The sequence below is a fragment of the Nothobranchius furzeri genome, chromosome 1 (genome assembly GCF_043380555.1).
Source record: "Nothobranchius furzeri strain GRZ-AD chromosome 1, NfurGRZ-RIMD1, whole genome shotgun sequence".
NCBI classification, from domain to species: domain Eukaryota; kingdom Metazoa; phylum Chordata; class Actinopteri; order Cyprinodontiformes; family Nothobranchiidae; genus Nothobranchius; species Nothobranchius furzeri.
Genome location: NC_091741.1, coordinates 63,933,054 through 63,955,562, shown reverse-complemented (window position 1 = coordinate 63,955,562; position 22,509 = coordinate 63,933,054). Strand labels below are relative to the sequence as shown.

General features: G+C 43.9%; 1 protein-coding gene across 5 annotated transcripts; it reads right to left on the bottom strand.

The window, feature by feature from the left end:
• Positions 1-216: 216 nt before the first annotated feature.
• On the bottom strand, positions 217-20,628 carry LOC107381385 (protein bicaudal D homolog 1). Of its 5 annotated transcripts, none has more exons than XM_015953017.3 (11): positions 20,176-20,628; positions 14,444-14,656; positions 14,180-14,335; positions 12,797-13,101; positions 12,561-12,720; positions 6,419-6,919; positions 6,172-6,350; positions 5,568-5,958; positions 4,995-5,189; positions 4,173-4,324; positions 217-4,026 (listed from the first exon to the last, which is right to left on the bottom strand). In XM_015953017.3, the coding sequence occupies exons 1-11, from the start codon at positions 20,407-20,409 to the stop codon at positions 3,060-3,062; spliced, it is 3,453 nt and encodes a 1,150-aa protein (XP_015808503.3). In that variant the 5' UTR covers positions 20,410-20,628; the 3' UTR covers positions 217-3,059. The 5 variants fall into 5 exon arrangements, with proteins under 5 accessions (XP_015808503.3, XP_054595426.2, XP_015808512.3 ...); XM_054739451.2 differs by having other exon boundaries at positions 6,443-6,919; XM_015953026.3 differs by having other exon boundaries at positions 14,180-14,332; positions 20,176-20,627.
• Between the last annotated feature and the right edge of the window lie 1,881 nt (positions 20,629-22,509).

Here is a 22,509-nt window from a genome sequence, read left to right as displayed (position 1 = left end):
ATGAAAGTGAAACAACAGAATAAAACACTTGAAACAATGTTATCTTCTTTTTAAAATGTTTTTCACGTTTGTGCATTATTCATCTTGTTTTGGACAACTAAACCTGAGTTTGAGCCTGATCCCTGACCCGAGAAGGTAATCCCAAATTTGTTTCAGTCAGATTTAATTAAAAACTTAACTGAAGCAGGAAAGATATGAAAATGAAACACAACACACTGAGGATGTGGTCCTTTATCAAGAGAAAGACCTTACAGGTAAAACAACACACCAGGTGTAAAGACGGTTTCGGTGGATTGACAGTTGTGTGTTGAGTGAAACATTTAGTGTTACAACAGGAAACAGTGTTGGGTTTTACAAGAGCTAGGCTACAAGGTCACGTTTTTGTGGTTGACGAAGATCATTTGAGTCCTCCAGAGATCCACTGGCCTAACGTCCATTCTTCTGCTGAACTGATCAGATCTGTGACTCTTCAGATGAAACAAGTTCACTTCAGTGGTTTTGAAAAAAAAAAAATTCTAAATCACAGATCAATAAAACTACTGAAGAATGAGTTTTTACCAGCGTAGTAATACAGAGGTCAGGGGGATGAACCAGAGGCCTTTCAGACTTTTACGTCAGTAATGGGCAAATGTCTGGGATCATCATCTGAGCCAGTTCAGGATCCACTGTGGTCTTCCTGTCACACCCTGATGCTGAAGAGTCGCCCATGGAGAGGATCTGGATACAGGTGACTGAGAACAGCTGTCAGTGTCAAACTGCGATAGGACCTGAAAGGACTCTTCCTCCTGCAGACCTCAGATGTCTGGTTTACTCTTTCTGGATTAGTCTTCTTGATTAAACAATAGACTCCAGGATCTACAGGTGGAACGACATGGTCCTCACAAACAAAAGATCATGATCTCCAGGCGTTTTTTCACCATGACCATGGAGTCATGGACTAGTTCGTTACCCTTGCTAAGGTGCTGCTGGAGGGTGTTATTATTTTATTTTTTACAAAGGATGTGGTTCTCCTAGCTACAGCTGCATCTCATTCTGGGGAGAATTACCATAGACATCATATATATTATATGATATCTATGAGAAGAATCACAGCCCAGTGTAATGTAGCTGGGATGAATATTTGTGACTCCAAATTCCAGATCCACGGTTCTCAACTGGAAAAGGAAGGATTGCGCAGTGTAGACTAGGGGTAGACTTATATTTGTTGGCAATATATCAGACCAATATTTGCCGTTTTTTATACATCTGCATCTGCTGATATTTGTCCTACTACTAAAGCCGATTTAGTCAGGCACATCCTCGGGCAGCCTGGTGCTGTTGCAGAATGTAAAACTGTATTTTTATGTTCACCAACATCTGCATAAGAAATCCTCTAAATTAACTTTATTTAGGTGTCTGACTTTAACACTTACGAATTTAAGTTTTAGAAATAAATGATATTAGAAATATGATCGGTCACACTGAATGTAGCATGCAGGCTAAAGGTGAAAATAATCTTCTACACCTGTTTCCTGCATCAGCTGCTGATAGAAAACTGACGGGGAAGCTCTCAAATTAGAAAAGCCAGTCAAATGCATGTCACACTGAAAATTGGACTCAACCCTCTTGGCTCTCAACGGGGAAGGCTGTTGTTGATTTAGCGTCCAGGAGAGAGCAGAGCATGTCTTGGCTAGTAGAAGCTAACCGTTAGCATTAGCAACTCCACAACATGGCAGAACTCCTTCAGGCTTGTGTTATTTGTGCAGATCAAACATAAACGTTACAAAGCGAATGGTCAGTGTTCATCACGTTGCTATTAGCCAATCAGAGGTGAGATGTTTGAATATCAGAAAATAAGACTCCTAAACCTGTCGTGTTGTGCTCCCCTCTCCTCTGGCTAACTTCTAGTTCCTAAAACAGGAGTGCCAGAGCTTTTTTCCCACAGAGGTCGACTTACAAGGCAGTCACTTACAAGACCACTGCAAATTTGTTGAAAAAACAAGTGAACTTGTTTTTAAATATTTTTAACAGTTTAAAAGTTGTGACATCACCACTACTCAGCATTGTGTGAAACAATTACCCAAACTTTACTTGTGATTGTGTAAAGCCATCAAAGAACCAATTCCGTCATGTGAAGACCAACTCTCTGCACATTTCAAACTTTAAATGATGTTCCTGCAATGAACTCAGTCTGGTCTACAAAATGTCTGCATCTTAGATGGGACCATGACCAAAAGTCACAGCTCACTATTCCTGATTTGACCACATGTTAGATTTATCATCCGAAACAACTTTTTAAAGCTAAGGCAACAACCAGGTTAGAAGTTAGAACAGAAATATAGTAAATGTGCTTCCACGTTTGAGCAGTTGTACCCTTAAAAACAGCTTAAGTGAAGATGTTTGAGGTAATGAACATTAGATGTTGGCTGTAGCTCTTACTATGACTACATTTGGTTTTTTTTTAATCTCTAAATACCAGCTTCTTCTAAATCTGGGATTCCGTTCACACCTCGTCGAGAAAACTCTTCTTGCTGGTCTACAAGAGGCACAACCTCTCAATGATGTTGCATCAGACCTACTAAAGCTTCCAAACTTACAAACAGGAATCGTATACTGGAAGGTGTCTGGTGTAGTGCTGGTGTATAAACTCCCCACCACTGAAAACCAGGTGAATATTTAATTTAATACAGACAAAGAAACATGTTTAAACATACATGTTTACTCAATGTCTTCATGTTTAATCCCTTCATGCACACGTGGTCTCAACCAGAAGAACCTAAATTTTAAAAACTTTCTTTAAAAAGTCTATCATTGTCCTTCTTTGGACCAGTGGTAGAAGAAGAGAAAGGCAGGGCCACTTGTGCTCAACGTATCAAATCCCTGAGCAAAGTCAGTGAACATTTAGAACGGATTGGCCAAGGTGTAGGCACAAGGCAAACAGGAAGTGGGAGACAAGGAACCACTAGGTCCTTCTCTCTTGGAGCCTCCTCTGTCCCAGAAGACAAGGAGAAGAAAGCTACAGTTCTAGTTTTAGTAAGGAGCTGAGTGAAAAAGCCAGTAAAAGGCGTGTAGCTGAGGGTTCATTCCCGAGGCCGGTATGGACTGTGGTATCTGGGATACAAGGGCGTGTAGTGGCTGGAGTGGCTGTAGGAGGCGGACGGGCCGGGGCTGAGGTAGGAGCTGGAGGGGGTGAAGGTGGGGGATGAACTATAGTAGGCAGAGGAGTGGCTGTAGGAGTGAGCGGGGGAGTAGGATGAGGAGTAAGGGGAGGAAGAGGAAGCAGTATAGAGGACTGAAGAGCGACTCATGCTGGACAGCGGCCGGGGTCGGGTAGAGGGGTTCCAGGTAGAGTTCCTGAGCCCCAGGAAGGGAGAGTGATAGGGGGAAGAGGGTGCAGACCCTGGATGGGTGTATCTGGTGGTACATTGGGGTGAAGCATGGGTGTCTGAGGTGTAGTGTCTGGAGAGCCCCGAGCTACGAGGGGAGATGTTGACACTGAAATTGTGGGAGTCGACTACAAATGTTCGAACTCCCATGGTCCACTTGGAGTGAGCCAGCCTCAGAGGAGTGGAGGGTGGTGTCGGTGAGGGGGCCTCCAGAGACGGGGGGCTCTCCGGTGCTGGAGGGCCAGGTAGTGATGGTGATGAGGGGCTGTAAGGGGGTTTGAGTGACGTAGGCGAAGTGACCGCTGAGGCTAGAACAGCTGTTCTGACTGCAGGAAGGCCAGTAGGAGAAAAAGGATCATGAAATAGACTTGATGTGGGACTGGTGAGATGGACAGCAGAAGGACCACCAGCTGGAGTGGACGGGGCTAGACTGGAGGCCGAGGGACTTACTTTGGGGGTGCTGGTCTTCCCACGGCTCACCCTGCCCCCCCGAGAACAGCGGGTCTGCTCTTGATCAAAAGCCAGATCCTCCAGGCGCTGGGTCAGGGCCAGTTTCTGTTGGATGGCCATTCGGAGGAGAGAGTTCAGAGTCTTCTTCTCATCCTCCGCGGCAGCCAGCTGTCTCTGCATCTCATCCAGCTGTGTCACATACTCATCACACCTGGAGGCAGGAGAACACTCGTTTCACATGAAGCATCTAGGTGAAAACACTTCTGCATGTCAAAGCAAAGGCCCCATCACGGTGCTACGTCATTCTGGGACACTTAAACCAAACCTAAAGAAACAGAAACTATGTAAAAAACTGACCTGGTGGCAAACAAGGCTCTGAGAGAAGAGAAGGTGGCAGCATCCTCCTTCAAGGCCTTCAGCTCGTTCCTCAGCTTCGTCATGGTGTCAGTCACCAATGATTTCTCTGCCTCATATTTACTCTTCAGGTTGGCTAGAGCCACTTCTGCTGTCTAAGAAAACAAAGATCAGCTGAGATGGTTGATGCTGGACTGAATGGAAGCCATGCTGAAGGTTTACAGGAGCTGCCGGGTTTCTGGAGCCAGAGTTTGAGAACTCAGGAAGTGGGGCTGACTTATGATCAAAAGTGAATTTAAACACGTTCAACGTACCCGCGTGGTCTCTAAAAACATGTTTTGTATTTTATACCTTAGGGAAGCCACTTGGGGGTGCTGGTTGTGTTTCAGTGTCAGGAAAACACAGTAATTTATGCTTTTGAGAGTTTCGTGTATTTCAGCAGCAGCATTAGAGCCAGCCACCCAGGACTATGTGGACCACTCATACCACCTACAGATCTGAGTATCTGGGGTTTCCATGTGGCACTAGCAGGGGCGTCCTATATTACAGGGTGTTCAAAGCTTTACAAACTTAGGGAAGAAACTAATGAAAATGTTGTCAGTGACATGTTTAGAGTCCATTAACAGCAACATGATGATCACTGGGATCAGTTTTTCATCAATGTTTACTGTTTTTGGCCAAGATTTACGGATGGTGCTCACAAGTCTGCTGCGGTGAGGGTTTGTGGGATGGATTGAAGGACAGACTGAAGAACGGATTGATGAACAGACGAATGGAAGAATAGATTGATAGACAGAAAAAAGGATGGACATTCTGTGCTCTCACCTGTTTGTTGGCCTTCAACACCAGTCTAAGTGTCGCTATCTGCTCTCTCTTGGTGCTAAGCAAAGACTTGAGCTTCATGATCTCCTCCATGCAGCTGTCTTTGTCTTTGTCCAGCAGAGGGACCATGTCCCTGGCTGCCGTTCTCTGTCTGGACAGCTGTAAGGACCTGTCTACTGCTCGCTGAAGATACTTCACCTTGGGACATAAGAGTAGAAACATGAGGGGGATAAGGAGGCGATGATGCTTTGGAAATAAGTTAAGATGGAACTCAAATGAGAGGAAAATCATCTGAACTGGAATCTGGCTAAAAGGTAGAACCGGATTTCATCTTTGTGTCAAAGAAACAGAAGTAACATCTCAAGGTGGAAGGAGACAAAAACGAGGCCTTTAAAATGATTTCATAGACAAAGAAGTAACATGTGAAGACGTGGACATGAAACCAACTGAAGGGTAGAAAAACAAAATGATAAGAGGTAAACGAGGAACAAGCTAAAGGTTGTTTCTGAAAACATAGTGACTGAAATCTGGGAGAAGAGCTGAGTTCTGCCAACCCTAGCACAGCATGTCCTCTACCTGGTCTCTGATGATGGCGTTGAGGTTGTAGATGTTCATGGGCTCCTTGCGTAGCTCCCCAAGAAGCTCCGGGGCCAGTGGTGATGACGATGATGAAGATGATGAGGCACTGATGCAAGGTGAACAGGAAGGAGGCGTGCAGGGTGGCACACTGAGCTCACAGGGCACTTGAAGGACCTCCTTGTTCATCTCCTTTTCATTTTTTTGGACATCCTTAGACAGGGGCTCTTTGGATGGAGACTCTGAGGAGCTCCGTGACTCCCCAGGAGAGGAGGAGGCTGATGTGACAGAAGCCATCCGCCTGGCCAGACGTGGTGTAAGGAGAACCTTGCTGTTGTCTGACAGCATGGCTTTGAGACTGGCGCTGTGGCCCCTTAGCCCTCTGCCTTGTCTGTAGGACAAACAATTCATTTGTTTAGTTCCAAAGTTTGACTTTTTTCATTTAACTCAAACTCAAAATTTTTACAGTGAGTTTCATTTCAAGAAGAGCTTTCCTTTAAGGTGTGCCTGAAGACCGTTACCCAGTAAATAAATAATAACTCCTGGGGTGTTTGGATATCTTCTGTACCATCTGGAGCTTCTTTTGACCTTTTAACAATCATACCTGTAGTAATCCAGCATGACGCGGTTGGGCGTCTCATTGTTGCACAGGCAGACATGATGGTAGAGCTGAGCAAGCTCCTCGCTTAGGGTCACCAGCTCATCCTGGGCTGCGTTTAAAGCCCCCCGGCTCTCACTGGAAGCTGACTGAGCTGCTTCCAACTCCAGCTGCAGGTTAGAAATCTGAGAGGAGAGAAAAACTTGCAGAAAAGCTCTTGTTTTATTTAACGTGTCTGAAACCCCTCTATTACCATCTCCTGCTCCTCCTTGCAAACCTTCTCCAAAGAGACGACCTGCCTCTCCAGCTTCTGGAGCTGAGTGTGCTCTCCTGGCTCTTCTTTGACTGTCTCCTCCCCACACTGAGCCAGCTTCTCACGGAGAGCTTTCAGCTCCGCCTTGAGCTCCACCACCTCCGTCACAGCTACGCGGTATTTACACTGCAGGATTTCCAGACCAGGAGTTTGGTATGAAAACACCTGACTTTTACTCACTACTCCACTCCTGTCCTCTTCATTCTCTACCCTGTCCTTCTCCTCAGCTCTGTCCAGCTCCATCAGAGTCTCAGAGGTTGGAGAGGTGGCGCTGCTTTGCGCCTCCTGGTTCCTCGTCAAATACAGATGATGGAAAGCCGTTACTTTCTGGCTAAGGCGGCGGGCCTTCTCATGCTGCTCATTCAGGGCTCCTTGAGTGTGCTGAAGCTGAGTCTGAGACTCCTGGAGGCGGGTCATCAGTGCTACATTGTCACATTCAACCTAAAGGGGGCAGCAGGAATAATTAGGAACACAGCAGGCACTGCATGATAGCATATGTTCTAATAAAAAAGTACTAACTGATTAAAAGCAGCAGGGTTATGACAAATCACAATTATCCAAAAAACAGGACTAGTGTAAGGAAACCCGGTGTAATAATAGAACAGGAGCCTTTATCTCTAAAACAGCACCGCCTTCTTCCATTTGAGCAATGTTAATAAAATCTGGAACATCCTGACCCAAAGTGATGCACAAAAACTAGCCGGTGTATTTATTACTTCCATACTTGATCATGGACATTCTCTGTAATCAGGATGTTGATAATCTTCTCTATAGAGTCTCCAGCTGATCCAGAATGCTGCTGTCAGAGTTCTGATGAGAGAAATTTCTACACTTCTAGTATCACGTCAAAAGCTCCCTGTAAGATCCAAAATTTTTCTTCTGACATTTAATGCTCTGCAAGATTAAGCCCCATCTTCCCCATATTGAAGCTGCAATAGCAAATCTGTGAAACAAGCTAGCTTTAAAACTCAAACATGTGTTCTGTTGCTATATACATGAGTGCATAATGAGTGGAGGACCCAGGGAAGCATGGAGAACGACAACCAGATGGTCCAATCAGGACTGAGCTGTGTAATTGGCTGAGGTTTTAGACAAATGCGAGAGAACTACTTCATTTTTTTGTCTCTACAATATATTTATAGCTATAAAATGTTGGAACATTGTCAAGAGGCATGAAAAAATGTTTTACGTTAGCTTGTTCTGCCGATTTGCCACTGTAGCTTTGAAGATCCATCAGGATTTCATGTAAGTCTGTCCAAAGCTCTTTTTGAATAAAATCCCATTCATGCTGTAATCTTAGAGTCATTTTCTCTCGTATTTACTATATAATATTCATTAAACAAGCAAGGAATAGCACCAGACCCAAAAAACAAGCCCTGAGAGGATGAGCATAAAGCAGAGCGTGGTGTATACCAAGGGTCAATGCCAGGACTATTCAAATCCAGTCCTGGAGAGCTGGTATGTAGCACGTTTTAGTGGTTTCTTCCAACACACTTGATTCAGTGATTAAATTACCTGTGCAGCAGCTCATCAGGCTCTTCAGAAGCCTGTTAATCACCTGGGGCCTCATTTATCAAGCTTGCTTACGCACCAAACGGGGTCGGAAAACCGCGTAAGCAACTTTCCACGCAAACTTTAGGATTTATGAAAGAAAACTTAGCGGAAAAATGTGCACAACTTTAAGTTGACTAAGGACCTTGCTTACACACATGTTGGACATGGAGAGCACCTGCAGTGCTGCTGCTGAGAAGGATAAAATTATGAAATCCTGCAGCATTATCACTTGTACTGCTTCATTTTCACACAGAACAAGACCCCCCACACGCACACACACGTGCATGTACACACACATGCACGCACACTCACACACACACAGCCTAAAGCTCAGAATACGGAATGCAGAATGTCAGCAGGGGGACAGATTGAGACAGAATGTCATGCGTCTGTGACAGTGAGTGTCCTGTCACTGTGACCCGATTAATCATGCGCCTTGGCTACTTGTCAAGGGCAGATCTCTGTTTGGCTGACTGGTTAGTGCGCGTGACTTTCACCTGAGAGTCAGGGGATTGAATCCCAATTGGATCATTTTTTTTATATCCGCCACAGATCTCTCTGAAGAAATCAACATTGACGGCTTCAGCAACGCTGTGCCACTCTGTGGATTTTCTCTTATTTATTTTGCAAAAGCTCTTCCTTTCATTTCTCCACCTCACCCACAGGTACCTCAATTTCTGCTTCTGTGAAGTAGCGCATCCTTGATATGCCTTGATCTACGGTCGCCATCATCGTTGGTGGAGCGCTGCAACAGCCGGCTTATGTATATGCATGAGATCCACAAGGCACTTTGCATTGACTATTTATGGCAGTAAGTGGGCGTGGTGAGGGCGGGATGTGACTAAAATGCAGCTGAGAAACTTTCTCGTTAGTCTCCGATTTATGAAGCGGAGATTGCGTGCAGCTGTGCGTACTCCATGTTTGATAGATCACAAACCTGCTTGGCGTAAGTACTTTTTTTTTTTTGCTGAGCTTAAGTACGGTTTTAGTAAGGATTCTACGCAATGTTTGATAAATGAGACCCCTGCTTATTGAAATCAAGTGCGCTGAAACGGTCCCTCCAGGACCAGAAGTGAATACCCCAGGTTTATATGCTCTTTGCCAATGGTGAGGAGCTCAGGGTGGCCATTTGCAAAGTGCACTTATGAACCAGTCCATGCTTTAACACGGTGTTTATTATAGACAGTTGATGTATGGGGCAATGGTCCCTCCACAAATCTCTCTTAGATATAGGACAGAGGCTGTTTTGACTGCACCACTTCTAGGGCATTATCCAGTAACTCAAAGAAGTCTGTGCAACTGAACTAAAGTCTGAAGCAACAACACGGTCAGAACTGATGAGAATGTACTCTTCGACCGGACAGTACGAGCTTTCATCAAGAACTTCATGTAAATGTGGGCGACAACTCTGGAGGCCAATTCAAAGCAAAGTGTGGCATGTTTAAGGAGAAACCCTGCCCCCTCTACTATTCTGCAAAGGGCAAAACTGCCTCAGCCAGAACATTACAAAGAGTGGCAATGAATACTGGTTCTGGAGTGGAGCTGTCATCAACCACCACCATGGATGACATCAAGATGTATGCCAGGGATGAGCAAGACATCACCTCATTGATCCATCTCACCAGGATTTTCAGGAAAGGCTTTGGAAGGTCATTCAGACTGGAAAAATGTGGTTGCTGTATATAAATTGATCAAAATTGAAGCGGTTGAGCTACCTGAAGGCAACACTGCAGATGTTAAGGATAGTCACAAGTACCCTGGGATCCCACAGGGATATAGCAATGAGCTCACAAAGAAGTCAGCAGCAACCATGTAACTCCAGAGAATGGAAGTCCTGAAGAGCCGTGTTAAATGTTAAGAACAAAGTCACAGATGTCCTACCAGTCATCACATGCCCTGCTAGCCTAGCTAAAAGAGGAGAGGCAATGGTATTGATGTAGAAAGCACGAGTAACAGAAATGTCAAAGGAAGAAACACAAGAAGCTCAAGAAACACAGAGGAATGAAAGAAAAAGAAAAGTAGTAGAAATTTGAGATCTCAGTGGTCATCGGAGAGTTCAGGGCTGTGACCCCCACACTGGGAGGTTGGCTTCAACCGACTCGTTACATTCAAATTTGTGTAATCTAATTCTGTCCAGTTAAAATGTAACCGAATGCATTTAGATTCATGAAAATACATCTGATTTATGTGTTTCTATAATGCTTTTACCCAAAGGGCTGTCTCACCGTCAAGGGTGTCATTTTGTTTTCAGAATTGCTGGGGACAATAACCATACACTTGAGTGGGGTTTAAAAATTGCTGGGGACAATAAAGTAGGCTAGCACAGGGGTCGGCAATCCGCGGCTCTGGAGCCGCATGCGGCTCTTCCATCCATCTGATGCAGCTCTCTGTGCTTGTAAAATAATGAATGGATATTTAAATAAAAAGCTTTATATTTTACTGCATTAATTTTACATCTGTAGGCTAATTCTAAATGTAAAGATTGTCTGTGTAAACCTGAACAGGTCCAACCCGGTCTTACTGTGAGACCGGGTTGACGCGTCACGCTTGTGCGTAATCATATGCGCATTCTGAGCTGACGAGGATGTCAGATTCTGGGCTTCTCCTCAGACAGGCTCCTGGATGTGTCGCCACATTGGAGACAGGAACAAGCGCTATTCAGCCAAAGTTTCATAATCAGGTGTGGCAGTGTGTGTCCTGTCACAGTGTCCCGAAAATGCGCCCTGGCTACTTGGCCAAGGAGTTGTCCCTTTGGCTGACTGGTTAGAGTGTTTGACTCTCACCTGGGAGTCTGGGGATCGAATCCCGCCCGGGCCCTCGTTTCTCCACCTTGCCACATATTGACGGATAAACACAAGGATGTTGGTTGTTTTGAAAGAATTACCCCGACGCACACTGATGCGCATGGATGAGCTGACATTTTAATCGTTAACGCACATCGCGGAGGTAAAATATTCCCATCAGAACATCAGAGCTTTATACTGGACACTGTGTTCAGCGTGGCTCGGAGCACCCACGGTGGACAGTGAGCTGAAGATCTGGGGTTCGCAGCGCAGCGCAGAACCACGGCCATGCGATAAGATTTCCTCCCACTGAAGCGTTCTGGAAACCCGGTCTCTCTGAGGGATGTGTCACTTGGAAAAATGTTCTTTTTATGAAATTATGAAACTGGCTGAACAGCGCTTGTTCCCGTCTCTAATATGGAGACGCATGATGCGTAGAGACATTTGCACGCACAAAGTTTATGTGGAGCAGAAGCGGTCGGGCCACGGCAGGTGAAATGTTCCTAGCCTACATGAAGTGAAACTGTTTAATTGTAACATTAATGTGTTACTGGACACGCTGGTCTGGTTAGTTAGACCAGTGTTTGAAGTGGAAAACACACACACACACACACACACGCACACACACACACACACACACACACACACACACACACACACACACACACACACACACACACACACACACACCAATTAAAATAATGCTGATAGCATGGACTAGAAGACAGGTGATGGTTTAAGTGTTTGAATGATGATCAGGCTGCTGTAAAATGTAATCTCCATCCACATCCAGACACAATTATCCTCTATTCTTTCTCTATTTGCTCTGCTCTTGTCTGGGCTGACGTAGCTGACGGTGCACGCGGCGCGCCTAACTAGCGGCTGATGCACATTTCACGCATTTGGAGAGGTGGGCTGGATGCTTTGCTTTTACTGGAAGTTGGTCCACTTAACGCACGGGTGTAGACTACATATTAATGACAAATGAATGAAAATTAAATTGTGAGTTTTTATTTCATGTTTTAGAAATAAAAATGACGGGGGAACACATTTATGACGTCTTTTTAAATGAAATTTTCTAGCCCGACCTGCCTGCTTCACTTAAGTCGCTGCTTATTAAGTCCGTCCAAAATGACCGTGGCCCACCCAAAAATGAAAACCTGGCGCCGTGCCTGTTATAAACCTCTGCAAATTGTTGTTCTTCACGTTATCAAACTCAGACTTTGTACAGCTAATGTCAAGATGTAAAATTATGAATTCAGTTGAGCTCTTCCGTCCGTCCCTCTCCTGCTCTCCTGGAAACCCGACATTGGCTGTCAGAAGCGGGAGGTGAAGAAGGAGATGAGGCAAACAGAGTGAGTGTGCGACATAAAGAAACCAGACTGGTGTGGAGGTGAGCAAAACAGCTGGAAAAGTGTGGGTGTTGAATCCCCCACGGGTGCGACGCCCATGCAAGCGACCGGTACTGGCTGCTGTCACCTGTTGTGAGCAGCTCTCTGCTGTCTGAGGCTAGGCCCCGCCCACAACACCGCGGCTGCTGCGGTGTTTTCTTTACTGTGGGAAACGGGTAATAATGGCTCTTTGATGGGAACAGGTTGCCGACCCCTGGTATAAGATCTGAGCTGGTAAAACAAAAATCCTCATCAGCAGGCATTTTTTAAAGTGGGGGGGACACAGCTGCCAATCACAAATTTTGCCGGGGACATGTCCCCGGCGTCCCCGGTTAAAATGACACCTATGCTCACCGTCATCAGCTGCTGCTTGAGCTTCTGAACCTCTGTGGTGTTTATCTCACTAAAGAGATCTGCAGTAGCCCCGCCCTCTGGTCCAAGTTCTCTGTGAGTCCTGGATACCAGCCCTGCTGCAATCTCTACTCCAGGCCCCAGCGGTGAGTGGCCGTTACACCTGGCAGATGAAAACGAAGAACTTTCTTAGCATAGAATCGCATGAACGTCTGTTTGATATGATCTAGAATATCCACCTGTTGGGCTCGTCTGTGTTTGGTGAGAGCAGAGAAGCCGGGGTGGCTGAGCCGCTGGGGGGGGCTGAGCTTAATATCAAATGAGCGCTGCCGGTGTACGCAACATCACACATGCTGAGGTGGTGGACCAGCTCTCTGCGCAGGTGTTTCTTCTGCTCGCGCTCGCTCTTCAGGGCCTGGAGAGCCTCCTCCAGCTGAGCTTCTGCCATGTCCTTCAGGCGCAGCACATCCTGTAACTGGCTGTTCAGGAGCTCCATCTCCTCCTCTAGGACCTTGATCTGATGCTTCAGGCCTTCATACTCCACCTGAAGCAGGGTCCGGGCAGAATGGTGAGTATTAGCTGTACTTTAAACACAATAAAACACTGTAGAAATCATAAATATCTGATACACCACGTTTTTCACATTTTGATCCGATCAGTCCTGACCTTAACATGGAACGAACCTACACTTTTTCACCAATCACTAAAAGCCAGGTTCCTGCTGCCAGTAAGGCTTTCACTAAGTAATCAGGTGGACTTAGTTTTATAAATAATATTTAAAAACTAATGACATGGTGCATCTATTGGGGTTTACAGGCTATTGGGGGTAACACTGAACCATTTAGAATCAGATTTGAGTATTTCTAAGAAGATCCTTGGACCATCTGGACCTACATCAGCCCCTGACCTCATTGATACTCCTGGAAGAACAGCCGCGATGTCCCTTCAGCACTCTAACCCATACCCAACCATGCCTGACCTACGCAGTCTCATTTAAGATCACCTACCCCTAACCCTGGTTCCTGAGAAAGGGCAAGGTTACACCTGGACGTGTCAATAACATCAAGAGGAGGTGGACAACCATTCACACTCAAACCTAAAGCCCATTGAGAACTACTGAATAACCTGTTGAGAGGAAGGAAACACACGTGTGCTTTGGAAGAGCATGCAAACATGTTCTACAGAGTTCTCAGTTTCCTGAGAGAGTTGCAGGTCCGATTCTTCTGTTTTTGGAATTTTAAACATCTTTTTAATTTATTGGACTTAGTCTCAAAGTCACTGCAAACATCTGGAACCCATCTGGGACCAATTTCACTATCTGTGGGTCAGAAAGTGGAGAGAACTTTGGGAGAAGTTGGGGACCAAACACAGACCAAAGTGAGGATAAAAATTGAGATTTAACTTAAGACTAAATAGCTAAAAGAAATGTTTCTAGGCACTCAAAGTTAAAGCGTTGATAAAGCAATATTAGATACTATGTTAGGAAGAGCAGAAACAAGCACAAACTAGAATTTCTAGCAGAAATGCTGTTTGAATGCTGGATGCTGAAACTTATTGCTGCTGATGATCTCTTTGTAAAAGGTGTAATGTATAGAAACTGTCTGTGTTTGTGTTCTGTGTACCTGATTTTGTTTTAACGTTGAGACCAGTTTCTGCAGAGAGATGTTCTCCTCCTCCAGCTCTGTGTAATCCTGGAGAAGTCGAGACTCACGAAACTTGTACTCCTTAAGCTCTGCCTGCATCCGGCTGCGCTGCAGGTCCGATTCCTGGTGGCTCTGCTGAGACGGACGAAGCAACAAAGGACTCTTAGCCTAACGCTTATGAATGAAAGATGGAACAGATTGTGACTAAAGAGAAACAGGGACAAGTTCAAAACGTCGCTGTACCTCCCTGAGCTCCTGCAGCAGTGTGCTCAGGTGTTCATTGTGAGCCTGCGTGTTGGAGGTCGTGACCCGGCTGTGCTTGAGCTCTGACTGGAGCTCCAGGAGACGTCCCATGTAGTACGCCTCTTTCATGGCGGACTCCTGGAGCAAAGTCTCCTCGTTGGTTTCTCCATCTTCAGCAACCTTACGCTGAGTAGAGTACGCCTGGCTGAATGCCTGAGCAGAACCAGAGAGAATGAGGTGAATCCTCCAGATGCGATCAGTTGTTCAACACACATCTAAGTTTGAACATCTCCATTGAGTGGATGGGTTGTTCCTGATGGACAGAAAGTGATTTAACAGGTATTTACTGCTCCAGTGGGAAGAGAAGTCTGAAGATCACTAAAGGCACCAAAACACCCTCAGAAGCTGCCTACAAGACATCTGAGGGCACATGAAAAACACCACCATCAGGGTGTCGCAGGTGGCACCTAAAACACCAATATCCTATTGATTCTAGGTCCAGATCCCAGTGAGATGTTCTACTCTACTGTTGTCTTTAAAACCAGTAGTTTATGTTAAAAATGTTCAGACGTCATTTATAAAGTTCGTACTGTTGTTATTGCGTTTGTAGGGTTAAATATTGTTGCTTTTAAGCTGAATATATTACCTTTACTTATGACCAATAAGCTGGGACATTCTATATAAATATAGAGTATCACTGATTGGTCTTTGAATGTTTAATCAGAAGATTCTAGGATTCTTTGCTTTTTCAGGGATTAAACACACTTCGTATCAATTCAATTTATAAAAGGTAAGAATTTATTTTCTAAACAATTAAAACTGACAAGTTAACTACGACTACTGTGGTGGATGAATCTAAGTGAATGGGATGTGATTATGGTGATTGAATGGTGTGTGTTCATCAGAACCTTGTATCTAGAAGAACTGAGTTCTGGGGGTGAAAAGAATTTGGTTTGCATTAAACTATGAAGATGGTTCTTATCAAACGGCATCAGACGCAATCATGCTGTGTCTACCTCACCCTTTCTTTGGAGACCCTCTTCGCGAATCCGGAGGTCAGGAAGGTCGGATGACCTCTAGGCACCGAGGTTCAGTAGATTAACCGCAGCACCCACGCTCCAGTCCAAGGGTCTCATCTATCAAACATTGCGTAGAATCCTCACTAAAACCGTACTTGAGCTCTGCAAAAAAAAAGTACTTACGCCAAGTAGGTTTGTGATCTATCAAACATGGAGTACGCACAGCTGCACGCAATCTCTGCTTCATAAATCATAAACTATCTAAAAAATTTCTCAGCTGCATTTTGGTCACATCCCGCCCTCACCACGCCCACTTACTGCCATAAATAGTCAATGCAAAGTGCCTTGTGGATCTCATGCACATACATAAGCCAGCTGTTGCAGCGCTCCGCCAATGACGATGGCGACCGTAGATCAAGGCAGATCAAGGAAGCGCTATTTCACAAGCAGAAATTGAGGTACTTGTGGGTGAGGTGGAGAAATGAAAGGAAGTGCTTTTGCAAAACAAATAAGAGAAAATCCACGGAGTGGCACAGCGTTCCTGAAGCCGTCAATGCTGTGAATTCTTCAGAGAGATCTGTGGCGGATATAAAAACGATGGTCCAATCGGGATTTGATCCCCAGACTCCCAGGTGCACGTCACGCGCACTAACCAGTCAGCCAAACAGAGATCTCCCCTGTTCAAGTAGCCAGGGCGCATGATCAGTTGGGTCACAGTGACAGGATACACACTGTCACAGACGCATGACATTCTGTCTCAAATCTGTCCCCCTGCTGATATTCTGCATTCCGCATTCTGTGCTTCAGGCTGTGTGTGCGCGCGCGCACTTGTGTGTGAGAGTGCGCGCATGTCTGTGTACGAGTGCGTGTGTGTGCGTGTGGGGGGTCTTGTTCTGTGTGAAAATGAAGCAGTACAAGTGATGATGCTGCAGGAATTCATAATTGTATCCTTCTCAGCAGCAGCACTGCAGGTGTTCTCCATGTCCAACATGTGTGTAAGCAAGGTCCTTAGTCAACTTAAAGTTGTGTGCATTTTTCCGCTATGTTTTCTTTCATAAATCCCAAAGTTTGCGTGGAAAGTTGCTTACGCAGTTTTCCGACCCCGTTTTGTACGTAAGCAAGCTTGATAAATGAGGCCCCAGAGATGTTGCCAGGCACACAGGTTGGAACTAGTTTGCGTCTAGAGCAGCTGTTTCTGAATAGCTGAAGGAACCGTTTTGCTGTGTCAGCTGTAGGCAGCTTTTAGCTTGTCGACAGCTTGTCAAGCGATGCGATGGTTATAGTTTCCTCTGGTGGCCAGTCCGGAGTTCTGCTCAAAACTAACTGAATGCTGAATCACTCTGCAAGTGATCCTGTTTTAATATTCTCATATTATGATTTACCTGGCCAATCGGGAGGTGCCATGTTAAGAGGTGATAACAAACAACCCTCAGAACATCACGCCTTCTCAGATACAGGATGCTCTGATTTGTGGGTAAGAAAATATCTATGTGCAGTGACATTACTTTAACTTTAATTTATATCTTATGAACATTGTGTCTGAGTGTAGATAATGATTCACTTGTTAAACCAAACATTACTGATCATTCAATTCAAATTCAAATTCAAAGATACTTTATTAATCCCAGAGGGAAATTAGAGTTTCAGTACACACAATTCTGAGATCAGACATACATACATAGGCATAGACACATGACAAGAATTGGTGACTGTGGTCATTCGCAGCCCGAGTCACGCTACCTTCATAGAGATCAGAGGGTTCACATGAGGATTGGGTCAGGTGGAGGAAAAACATACAACAACACATCAAAATGTGCCATTGTAATATAAAAATTCATTTCAACTTCATTGAATTAGGCACAGGTTATTCAAAACATTGCAATTGTTCTTCAACCCTTATTGTTCATTATATGATTTAATTTAGAAAGTTCATCCATCTTGTGCTGTGAATAAAAACCAGTCTTAGATAAGAGTGAGCGATCCTGCGGTCTTATCAAAAGAAGGCTTTGTTTGGGAACATAGGCTGACATCTTGTTCCCCCTCAACTGTCAACAAGGTTTGCAGAATCTTGTGGCTTGTTGGAAGATAGAATGTAAAATGCACCTTAGAGGGTGGAATTAGGTCTGTAGATGACTGGTGGCATGTAGGTCAATCTGCAGGTGAAAACTGACTCTTTCTGGACGTTACACGTTACAGAACCGACTCAGGCATGGTTTAAAAAAACATCCGCAGGTCAAAATATCTTCTATTATTCATTACTTTGTTCCTTTTGGTGTTTTATTGGATGTTTTAAATTATTTGGCTGAAATAAGAGATTTATATTTTGAACACCTAAGTTGACTAAGTGCTCAAAAACAGTTCAAGTTCCAAACACACACACAGAGGGAAATGTGTGTTATGAAGTTCCTTTTATTGGTTTACTGTAATTTGTCCCTGGAAGTTTTAGGAAAAAAAAACATTTTAAACATTTTACAATCAGATTAAATGACAACAATAATATAACAAAGAAAACACAAAACAGATGTGGGCGGATACAAGGTCAGACCCATTTCCTCTTCCTGACAATCTGCAGAATTGAAGGCCACTGAGTACAAATATAAATAGCTCCTCCTATCAAATATTTACGGATTTGAAACTGAAGTGTTCTCTACAGTCAAACCAGTAGAGTTACTGTTCGCAAACATCCCATACAGCAGGGCTATTCCATTCTGGGCCTCGGTGTCCAGCATGTTTTATTGGTTTCTCTGCTCCAACACACTAAATTCAGTGGTTGAATCACCTGTGCAGAAGCTCATCAGGCTCAGCAGAAGCCTGTTAATCACCTGCTGATTGAAATCAGGTGTGTTGAAGCAGGGTTAAAACTAAAATGTGCTGGATACCGGTCCTCCAGGCCTAGAATCAAATAGCCTTGCCATACGGAATCAAACAGTATTTAGAAATAAGGTCCTAGTTTTGATTAAACCTGCTCTTCTCCCTACTTTATCTGTGTTCTGTCCTCCTGTATGACCCAGATAGATTGGCTTGATGCATTTGGATTCTAGAGTGTAACGGAAAAAGTTCTAACTTTTAGATTTCACTTATTTTTTAAACTCTGACAACGCACAATAAATTGTTTCACCTTATAAAATACAGCGGCAGTGGACTGGACCAGAATTAAGTCTTCCAAAAGAAAACAAGGTTATTTACACTCGTAACTAACCTCAGAATTCCATGTGAACAATTATGAGTAAATAACTACTGAATAAAATGAACACAACCACAGAATTCCACTTGAATAACTACATAATTCCATGTACATTACCACAGAAAACCATTTACATAGCAGAATTCTATGTAAATGACCTAGAATGCAGTACTCAGTGGTGCAAATGATCATCAAATACATTTGGTCTTGTATGGATTTGAACTAGCCGTTAGCTCGTCAGTTTTGAAGACCAAAAGCTCTTTCTCTGAAGAAAGGCTGTTCAGGATGCTATCAGCAACAGGTAGGATAGGTAGGATTTATTAATATCTCTGACACAAACACACAGGATCAAGGGAATATCTACATTTTGAATATTTAATAAGATTTGAAACCTGCAAAATGGCCCACATCACCCCGCTTCTCCTCCAGCTTCACTGGTTGCCAGTCAACTTCAGGGTTCATTTCAAGATCCTGGTTCTGGTCTATAGGGCCTTACATGGACAAGCACATCTGACATTGGTGATCTTCTTAGTCCCTACACCCCCAGCAGGTCCCTGAGGTCCAGTGATCAAAGCCTACTGGTTATGCAGCACCAGGCTAAAGACCAAAGGTGACAGATCATTTGCTGCTGTGGCCCCCAGACTCTGGCACTCTCTCCCCCTGAGCCTGAGATCAGTGGACTCAGTGGTCTCCTTTAAAAAGCAGCTGAAGACTCACTTGTTCAAGCTGGCTTTTGTATGACCTTCTTCACCACTCTCTCTTTATTCTGCTCTCCCCACCTATTCCACCTTCCTCAGGATCCACTGATTTCCCTCTTATCTATTTACTCTCTCTCTCTTTACATTTGTAATCACAATTGTCTATTTTTTGCTCATTTTAAGTATGTTTTTAATCATTTTCTAAATTCTTTTTTATATTTTACATTTTTTGTATTTGTGAAGCGCCTCGTGATTTTTATCTTGAGAGGCGCTATAGAAAAGATCTTTTCTTCTTCTTCAAAATGTCTATTAAATTATTTTAAATATAAGGAATTGTCTTGAGACACTGATTTATGTTATAATTAGCCACCAGAACCAGGATCTGGCCGTCCCAGTGGTTTATCTGGTGATGGTAAATTGACTCACTCTGTCCAAATCTACAGAATCTCAGACATTTAATCATTTCAGTTTAATTTGATGGCCTCAAAATATCCTGGTTTTATTTATAAATCCATGGTGTGTGTGTGTGTGTGTGTGTGTGTGTGTGTGTGTGTGTGTGTGTGTGTGTGTGTGTGTGTGTGTGTGTGTGTGTGTGTGTGTGTGTGTGTGTGTGTGTGTGTGTGTGTGTGTGTGTAACCAATAAACATTGGCCTCTCACATAAACCAGATTAGCAGCAGCAGCTGGAACTGGTCCCGTCTGAGGTGTCTGGTCCTGCAGGTGGAGCTTACTCACAGGTAAATCCACATAAGCACCAGCTCCACCAGCAGATCAGACCAGAACTGAGCCAAGACCAGAACAGCTCATCAGCCTGGAGGAGGAAGGAGTCCTACCGCTGCTGAGCCCACCTCCTGTAGCTGCTCCAGCTGCAGCCTCAGAGCCTCCTGCTCGGCCTCCAGGTCCGCGTACTGCTGCTTCAGGTTCTGATTCTCCTCCAGAACCATCAGTCCGCACTCCGCGGCCCGAACCTTCTCCCGGTTGGCCTCTGCCAGTTCCCTGCTGAGGCGCTCCACCTCGGCGCGGCATTCTTCCACCGTGTCCCCTATTCCTGCTCCACCCGCGGCCATCTCCCTCCTCCCTCCCCTCCGGAGGGAGAAACAACTGAAGTAGACAAACCTCCACCCCTCCCCTCACGAGCCCCCCGCCGCTTCAGGAATCAGATGAAACGTGATGAACATGAGAAGCAGAACCGCTCCCAGCGTGTCGGAGGTCCTCTGCTGCTTCAGGAGGGTCGGAAGGCTCGGTCCGGTTCGTCATGATGCACTGCTCGTGTCCCTCCCCCTCCTCCTCCCCCCTCTGCTCTATATTTCTGCTTATTCACTGGGACCAGGAAGTCGTCCCTGCCTCAGACATGGAGCAAGGCACACCGCTCTGGGTCAGAGGTTCAGGAGGATCCCGCTGAAGGCAGAGAAATTAAAATAATCAAGAAACATTTATTATTATTGTTGATAATAATAATAATAATAATAATAATAATAATAATAATAATAAGGGGTCTGGAGCTGAATGACCCACAACAGGACTGGAAATGAGCCTTCAACTGGTTCAGGTCCAGAAGGTTCTGAGAAATAAATCTAGGGCATTTAGATATATAGAAATGTGAAAAGAAAAGAAAGCTGATGGTCCTTTAGCTAATGCATTTCCGTGATGATGGTGGTTTCTCTACCACACATCTGATATTCATAAATAATTACCTGCAGGACTTGCTGCTCTGCTGGAGCTCAGCTCTTAAAGGTACAGGTGTCTCAAGGCCACAGCATGTTTCACACCACTGTCAACACAACGCAGCAAAGTGCTTCTAAAATTTAATACAATCAAAAGAGCTTCATTAACATTAAATAATTTAGTAAAAGTCAAATACATACTACATGAACTCCAGTTGGTATGGGGATTTGTTGACTGCTGTATATCTTCTGGATCTATTCAGCAACAGCACACGTTATTTATGGGGTTCCACATGGACCAGTTCTTAGTCCTCTTCTGTTCAATCTGTACATACCCCTGCTCCACTCTGTTATCAGACAACATGGTGTTTTATTGCTATGCTGATGATACACCGCTGTACACATCTGTCATAACCCACTTTAAATAATCGTATTCGGCTCGTCTCTGAATATTTGCCGTCAACAAAGTTTTTTAACACTTTGCAGGTCAAAAAGTTACTTCTTGTTGGTACTGAATATTAAAATCTGTTATGTTAGATATTTATTTTACAAATACATTGGACTTATTCTAACTGTGGTTTTCATTTTTAAAGTTCCAATTTGTTAATTTTTTTCCTTTGTGGTCTTTGTTTCATTCGTTTTAAGAAACTGTTTATAACAATGTTACAAATTGTTTTAAGTAGAGCTGACACGTAAAATGTTCTGTAATACTGAACTGGAAGGCTGAGTTCAAATCTGTATTTCTATGTCAATGGTTCAAATGCTGAGAACAGAACATCAGGAACATGGAGCTGACCTTGGTGCTGAAACACGAGAAATCCTTACACTCAATAAAAATTATACCAACATAACTAAAACAGCTGATTTAATGTTGCTACACACTTAAATAAAATAGTAATCTGCTTAGGGATCTCTGAAAACCGAATCGGTTGTATCACCTTTAGTGTTTTATAAACAATTTGTCTTTTTTTTAAATAAAAAAACAAGCTGGATAATGCTGGGAACTGGAACAGAAATCAGTGGTGATGGGTGTAAAAACAGTTTGAGGACCAGAGGAAAAAAGACAAAACCTCTCAAATCTTAAACGCACCCATGCTGGAGGATAGCAGCTGTAGCTAAACTGCATACTAAAATTAACGCTGTTTGCTATCAGCTTTGTTCGATTCTGAAGAAGATCAAACAAGTTAGCAATTGAAGCTTCTATCATATATAAATATCTAGGATATTAATATAATCAATAGAAGCTCATACACCAACGGGCTTGGTCTATATTTAATCCAAAGATTAATTTTTAATTTAAGATATTTAAATTAATAGCAAAAGTTTATTTATTAAACAGAAGACTTAATGGAATCTTTGCTTATTCAATAACCAAATATACACTATTTGTGTGTTTCATTTCAAAGAAGAGTCAGGTTTAAAAAGTTAAGAATTTATTACTGACAATTTTAAAGATGACAATTTAACTGACAATTTGTAACAGCTTGATATTGATCTTGGTAT